The sequence below is a fragment of the Fukomys damarensis genome, unplaced genomic scaffold, assembly GCF_012274545.1.
Source record: "Fukomys damarensis isolate Sample0158 unplaced genomic scaffold, DMR_v1.0_HiC HiC_scaffold_17, whole genome shotgun sequence".
NCBI classification, from domain to species: domain Eukaryota; kingdom Metazoa; phylum Chordata; class Mammalia; order Rodentia; family Bathyergidae; genus Fukomys; species Fukomys damarensis.
This window is the reverse complement of record NW_022900929.1, coordinates 47,176,029-47,183,273: the sequence shown is the minus strand read 5'-3', so window position 1 is coordinate 47,183,273 and position 7,245 is coordinate 47,176,029. Positions and strand designations below refer to the sequence as shown.

The following is a 7,245-nucleotide window of genomic DNA, read 5'->3' as shown; positions in this document are numbered from 1 at the left end:
GCAGCAGCCTCGACCAGAGGACAAAGGCAGATTGTCGGAAAGACAAGGGGGCGCTGTGTGCCTACTGCAGTGCCTCAATGGGCCTCTGTCTCTCCAGCATGCTGGTGTTCAGGGATGGACCAGAGAGCCAGAGAGGGAGGAGATGGGAGGGTACAAGGGAAATTCTGTAGGGTAGGGAGAGCTGGCCGGGTGGGCAGTAGGTGAGGGCTGGTGGAAGGAAGGAGAGGGGACCAGGCTGAGGACCACAGGATGTTCAGGCATCATGGGCATCAAAGACAAATTAGAACATTTTTAAACACAGATGTTTATTTGAATAAATCTCTCCATGTTCAATAACAGCTTCTTCCTCAGAATGATCCATATCAAAGGACTAGTAACTATACCAGGATGGAGGCAAAGTAGGTTCCCACTGAGTATTTGATGAATGATGAACAAACAAAAGAGGGGCAAACGGGAAAAAAAAATCAAGAAAGTGCCTGTACTGCACAAGGGCAGCTGGAGATAGGAGGAAAGAGAGAAGTGCGGCCTCCAGAAATGGGCAGAGCTTTGAAGGCCTTTCCTAAAAGGAAATGCCAAGACACCAGCTTCCAGCAGCAGAAGCTGCAGCTACTCTCTTCTGAAAGTGCTTTCAAAAAGTGCAAATGTGTAGGTTCCTCCTCAGGCCGCCATCTGTCCCAGGGTTCTGCTGCTCCAGGTAGTGGCTTGGAGGGACCAAGAGTCCGGGTACGCTGGCCCACCACCATGGCAAGGTCTCTGTCCACCCGTCTCCAGTAGCATGCACCAGGGAGCAGCCTCAGGCAGACAGCAGGCAAGACTAGGCCATCACCCGGGGCCGCACACACACGCAAGCCAAGGACACACGGTACAGCCTGCGCTCCAGGCAGTAGCCATGGTGGGCACCATGTTCACCATGGCACGGTCGCCGGTAGAAGACAGTCTGGTTGTGGTAGAGCAGCTCCGAGTTGCCCAGGGGGTCCATGTGGGAGCCTGTCTGTAGGCTGACGCAGTGTGGGCACAGGCAACGGGCGTGGTACAGGTCCTGGGGGAGCCGGTTCAAGTCCCTGTCCAACCTGTAGGGGTGGCACTCGTCAGACCCTGGAGCAATAGGCCAACAGCTGGGAAGGAAGGCAGGGTGGGAACACTAGAGGAGGGAAATAATACAGTTGGAGGCCTGGCTTCTTATCTCACTTCTGGTACCCACTTACTTGGAGCAAGTCACCCCTTTCCTCTCTGGGATTTCTTTCCCTAACTGGTAAGCTAGGGAAGGGAACAAAAGAATGGAATTCCACATGGGCCAGTGGTCCTTAGAGAGGCAGAGGACAGTGAGCAAGCTCCTGCCTCAGCCCCCAGAAGACCAACCCTGTCCCACCTGATATACATGCTCGGCTCCAGCACAAGGTTTCTTAGCATCATTCTTAAATTTTAGAGTTTTTTTTTTTTAATCTGCTGTTACTGTAAAAATAAAAACTACTCTGACAGCAAAGTAAAAAAGAATGTAAAGTGAAGAACTGTCTGTCCCCACCAGTACCACTGCCCAGAGGGAGGCTTTCCCCATACATCCTTCCCGACCCTCTGTAAGCACGTGTCACGATACACTTCAGAGGGCACAGGACGCTTCTGTTCTGATGGGAGTCGTGGCAGAGAGAGAGAGAGAGAGAGAGAGAGAGACTGGAAAACCACTGAAAAGTAGGTACTCCAAAGGTCTGGATGCTAGTAGCCTAATGGGAAATCCCCCAGGTGGTGGAACCATTTCCCATATAATGCTAGGAAAAGTGGTGTTCAGCTACTGCAGCATTTCCCAGAAGGGATTCCCTAATAAATACTCTGCGTGAAAAAGTTCTGAGGCCAAATGAGTTTGGAAGACACTAAGTCCAATGATTTCTTTTCTGCAGACATCTTGTAGAATTCAATGTAGAGGTTACTATGCATTTACAAGGAATAGGGGCTGAAGTAACCTTTCCCAAACTAACTTGACATCATTTTTCCCCCCTGAGGAGCAGCTTGTGGAATGGATGTTGCACAGAACACACTTTGGGAAAAGCAGGCTGAATGGTTACCAGGGCTTCCCAGCCTTTGCAGTTGGGGTCTGGACCCCTGCTGAATCAGCCATCTGGTACCCAGTCTCCCCTAAAGAATTCCCATGCCATCAGAGTGGCCCAGCACTCATGCAGCCTTCTGAGATTACTCCAAAGTCTTAAGGCCAGTGTCTCCACCTCAGTTAAAGTTGACCCCTTGCTGTCCACCAGAACTCCTCCATCCATCCCCCAAACCCAAGGGTAATCAGAACCAGACTTATAGGGGATGGGGACACAAACTGCTAGTGAGGACACAGGCAGAAAAATTACATTTGTGACCCCAAAGGCCTCAATCTTCCATATTTTGTTTCTTTGCTCCTATTTCACATCATGGCACACATAGAGAATCATAATAGTTGTGTGGCACAGAAATCTGAGAAAAATAAGATAACCACAATTAGGATCAAAGATAACCAGCCCCAGGATCCAGCCACTCAGGTGCCCCCAACAGTTAATTTTCCTATCATGGTATTCTTGTCACCAATCATAGCCTAGTGCAGTAGCATTTGGTACAGAGATGCTCTCTGCCTATATCATACTATTTTCTCCTGATATTTTAATTAGAAAAATCATAGGCCATTGTAGTGTGGGGGGGAGGACTGGAAGGAAAAGAGGAAGAGGAGGAGAAGGGGAAGAAGAAAAGTAGAGAACCAACATAACTACATATTTTGCATGCATTTCACTCAATGTGCACTTTAGCATATAAATTATCATCTAATTTTACAGATGAAAACAAAACAAAATAAAACCCTGAGCAAGGTCCTGAGTTCAATCCCTGGTACAAAAAAAAAAAAAAAAGTAAAACTCCCAATATAACTTGGGAGTTATTGGCCTGAAGTCACCCAATGGGAGTCAGACCTGAGACTCAAATCATGGCTGTGTAACTCACAAACCTTTCCTGCTCCTCTGTGATCCAGAGGGAAAGGTAGGCCATAATTGAGTGGAACACCCCTGGTCCCTCACACACACCCTGACATCAGCACATATAGGGAGGCATGGTCAGGCATTTGGGAGGAGGACAGCACACTCACTCATATCTCCAGGGGGAGATGGCCCTGCTGTTGAGGGGTCCGTCTTCACTCGCCCTGCAGGATTCTGGGTAGTAGGCAAGGGTAGGAGGCTCCGGGGGAGACAAGGGCATAGTAGTCCACTTCAGCCACTCCTCAGGAGGGTCCTGCCCTTTGCTGGGGCAGCACCTGGGCCTGTGTCTGCAGTCCTTCTGGACCGGCAAACTGAGGGTGTGGATTCCCACGATCATGGCCATGAATGCAGTCACCTGCTGGGAAGGTCAGGAAGAAAATGGCTCTCACCTGTCCAGGTCTCCCTCCTACCCAAACCTCCCCCTAGCTGCTCCATGAGATCCCAAACCTGGAAACCGGTCTCCCCCATCCTCCATCTCATCAGGTCCTCTGCCAGCCCTCGGTATCCTCACCTGGTACATGCTGGAGTCTGCTCACTCAGCGACAGGTGCTGGCCTGACTGATGGACAAGCCTTCTGGAAGCTGGCTGAATGGAGCAGTTTAGGAGTCCTGGTTTTATTTTCAGCAAACCTGTTTTGTTTATTCAAATTTATTTCCACTATCCCTTAGAGGGAGTGACTTAAGATTAAAAAAAAAAAGCCTGAAAGCATTTTCAAAAGCTATTTAAAACACTGCCCTCATGGAAGCTGTGATGGCCATCATTATCAGCCTAGTAGCTGATTGTGCAAATTTTGCTTTTTGCACCTTCCCAGTTATGAGGTCAAAGCAATAGTGTTCCACTGCTCTATGTCTTTATGGACTGGCACTGTGGGGATTTCCCTGGTTGGTTTGCTACCTCGAATTAGGGAGTCTCCTGACCTCCCTTCTACAGGTTTCCTTTCCATGCTCTCTGCTACTCCTATCTAGAATGTGGTCCCCACGCTTTCCCTTCTTCCCAGATGCCCCTGACCACCCACATTAGTGACTACTTTTCTTTCTCTTCATCTCCTTTGATCCCATGCTCTTTGCACTTTGACCCCTTCTCTTCTTTGATGACCCCAACTCCTCCAACTTCTTTTACCTTCTCCTTACTTCCCTTTACCCTCTTCAGTCACTATCCCATCCCTATCCTGACACTTTATATGGCCTCTTCCTCAGGAGAGGGACACAGGCCTCACCCAACAGGACTGCCAGGAAGGCCCTGATCCCTTAAGCTGGTTGGCCAGAAGGGTGAGACCTGGTGGGAGAAGCTGTGGATGATTGTGCCCATGGCACAAATGAAAAGGTGGAGCAAGGAGGAAGGAGAAGAAGAAGAAGAATGCATAACCACCTTACCTAAGACCCTGCTGGAGGACACATTTCCACATATAGGGCCTTGGGGTAAAGTTCATGGCAGGAACAGCTCCCCCCCTCAGGCCATGGGGAGAGCCCTCTCAGCCTTAGCATTCTCAGCAACATGGAGCAGGGTTGGCCAGGAGGGAAACTGCATGCACCTGCTGGGAGGACTGTGCAGAGAGAGCAGGTCAGTGCCTGCTTTGCTCCAGGCCTTTCCCTCATCGGAGTCCATGGACTGACAACAGACCTGGAGTCTGACCGTGGCCCAACACCCTCATATACAGACATTGTCTCTAGAATGTTGCTTCCTGATTTGCATGTGCTTTCCCTCAGAAAATACTCCTCTAGTAACCAAGGACTCGGGAAATAAACAAAAGAAACAGGAATAACAAACACTGTAGAGTCAGGAAGAATCCTTCAAATGCTTCGGACAAAACAGTCAGAAAGAAGAAAAAAAGAGATGGGGGTCCAAGGAGAGGAAGAGGAAAGGAAGTGTTCAAATGTCAGAGGGCACTCTGCAAAATTAGGAGAAGCTGCTCTGGTGAGTCTTGGGGCTGGAACCATGGAGGGAAGCCTTGGGAGACACCAAGGCAGCAGGGAGAGTGAGCCACTTAGGAAGAACAGTGAGGCTGGGAATATTGTAACCCTACTCCCATACCCACCCTCCCTCCAGGTGCTCCCAGATGTCTGTCTCCCTTCTATCTACCACGGACCCCATTCCTGTGCACTTACATGTGCCAGACAGAGGGCTAAGCCCTGGACATGAATTGTCTATTTTATCCTAACAATAAAACCATGACACAGAAATTGTTATCCCCATACCTCACATGAGGAAACTAAGACCCAGTGAAAGTTAGAAAACTAAGTTGAACTGATTTTCTATTCCAGCCCCGACCAACTCCAAATCTAAGCTCCTGGCATAGAACTACTCCAGCCCTCATCAGGGGCAAGTGGAAAAGGAGCCCTCGTGTAGGATGTTGGCCTGGTGATAGGTGCGCTTGGGCTGGACAGATCTCAATCCTACCTGCCCAAGGCCACAGGACCTTGCCCACTTAGGCAGTCAGCCCTGCTGGCTGGGATCCTCTGCTCCAGCCTCTGGTCTGGTACATGGCCTCAGGGTTGGTCCTGCTGTTCCTGAGTAACCCTAGCCCCAGAATGGGATCTAGAGGGCAGTGCCATTTCAGAAGTCCTGGATTTCTGAGTCTCCCCTAAAGAAACAGAAGCCCAAGGCTGAGGGAGCAGAACCAGAGCCTGACTTTGGCCCACATCTTCTGATCTTGCTCCCCAACCCCATGGAGCTGGAAGTAATCCCAGCTGCTTGATTCACTTGCTGACCCTACAGGAAGGTCACAGCCTGGGTTACTGGACACACTGCCCTTTAGGATGGTCCTTGGGGTATCTCCCTGCCTCTGTAGCTCAAAGTAGAGGAAACCCCTGAAAGGCAGAGGGAGGGCCTCTCCAAGCACACAGTCTCCCTGAGGGTTGCCTTCCTACCCTATAATGAGCAGCCCTGATCCAAGAACCTATGATCTGACCCACATGCCCCCACTCCACCCCATTCGCTCAGTCTCTGTCCTTATCTCGGTAACAACTTTGTGGAACTCTTTAGGGTTACTCCCTGGCATGAGAAACATTTTCCAGAGGGTTTCCTCGTGGGGTGATGAGTTCTGGAATCCCTGAGTCACTTCAACTTCCAGGGAATCCTTGGGGGTGCAAGGATAGGTAGGTGGCAGTGGGGAGAATGACAGAGGTGGAAACGAAAGAAAGTTCACTTGGCACATAACATCAAAGGTACCCTCCCAACACGTCCCCACTTGTTTATGCCTCATCTGACAGCCACAGAGGGCTTGCCAGGGTTCTTATCCCTCTGCCCCCAGGAAAACTGGTAAGCAAAATGCAGGGTAGGTAAGAGCAGGGAAGATGTGATGAAATACACCTCCCACCCTTAGCTTGGAAAAGCATGGGGCTTGCAGAGAGTTCAACTATGGCTTCTTAGAAAGATATTCAAGTTTTCATCTGCTACCTTGAAGTTTTGGTCCAGCCTTTGATCAGTTATTGTCCTTGGGCCCTGTCTCTGCCCCTTCCCTCCTTGTTTGTAGGGATATGTATATTGTAGAAGCCTGGGGGGTACTGGGAGTTAACCTAGAGGGCCTCAAGGGTGCCAACAGCTTAGCTGCTCTGGACCTCAGCTCTCAAAATAGTGCAGAATCCACAGAATTCCAAAGCGTATGCTGAATTTCATCTAAGCTTACATCACCAAGCTTACATCACTAACCTTAAGTGATGCTGGAGCATGAGTTATTAAAACGCTCAAGCACTTCCTCACCTTCTGCTAAGTAGATGCTACTCTCAGCCTTGAGGCACTCCACACATACACCTCCCTATGACTGAGCAACTAAAAAGTGCAGGGCACAATGGAGATCTCTAGACCAGTGATGGCAAAACTTTCAGAGCCCGACTGCCCAAACTGAAACACAAAACTCACTCATTTAAACAATAGTAATAATAATAAACTCACTTATTCATCACAAAGTGCCAATACTGCAATTAAACTTGAATGCTGAGGGTTTGTTTTTTTGTTTTTGTTACCAGGGATCAAACTCAGGTCCTTGTGCTTATGAGGCGGGCAGCAGAACCATTGGGCTAAATCCCCAGCCCCATGCTGAGATTTTAGTTTAGAAAAAACAACTGTTAACCAATGGCTGCTGGGTGACTTGGCTTATGTGCCAACAGAGAGTGCTCTATGTACCTGCTGTGGCATTTGGGCCATAGGTTCTGGACTATTGATTGTCCTCATGTTCTGATTGGTGAGTGATAAAGGTACTGGTTGCCATTTTTTTTTTTTTTTTTTTTTTTTTTTTTTTTTTCCTGGTTTT

At 49.1% G+C, this 7,245-nt stretch overlaps 1 protein-coding gene across 6 annotated transcripts in view; it reads right to left on the bottom strand.

The window, feature by feature from the left end:
- Nucleotides 1-338: 338 nt before the first annotated feature.
- Nucleotides 339-7,245, bottom strand: part of Il25 (interleukin 25) — a 34,764-nt gene continuing 27,857 nt past the window's right edge. For 3 of the 6 annotated variants that reach the window (XM_033765078.1, XM_019209542.2, XM_019209543.2), the window contains 4 exons: nt 4,370-4,539; nt 3,508-3,581; nt 3,107-3,354; nt 339-1,070 (listed from right to left, as the gene is read on the bottom strand). In XM_033765078.1, the coding sequence (XP_033620969.1) occupies nt 815-1,070; nt 3,107-3,354; nt 3,508-3,516 (513 nt within the window). In that variant the 5' untranslated portion in view covers nt 3,517-3,581; nt 4,370-4,539 and the 3' untranslated portion in view covers nt 339-814. The remainder of the gene's footprint in view (nt 1,071-3,106; nt 3,355-3,507; nt 3,582-4,369; nt 4,540-7,245) is intronic. The other 3 variants (XM_033765079.1, XM_033765080.1, XM_033765081.1) reach the window with 3 other exon arrangements.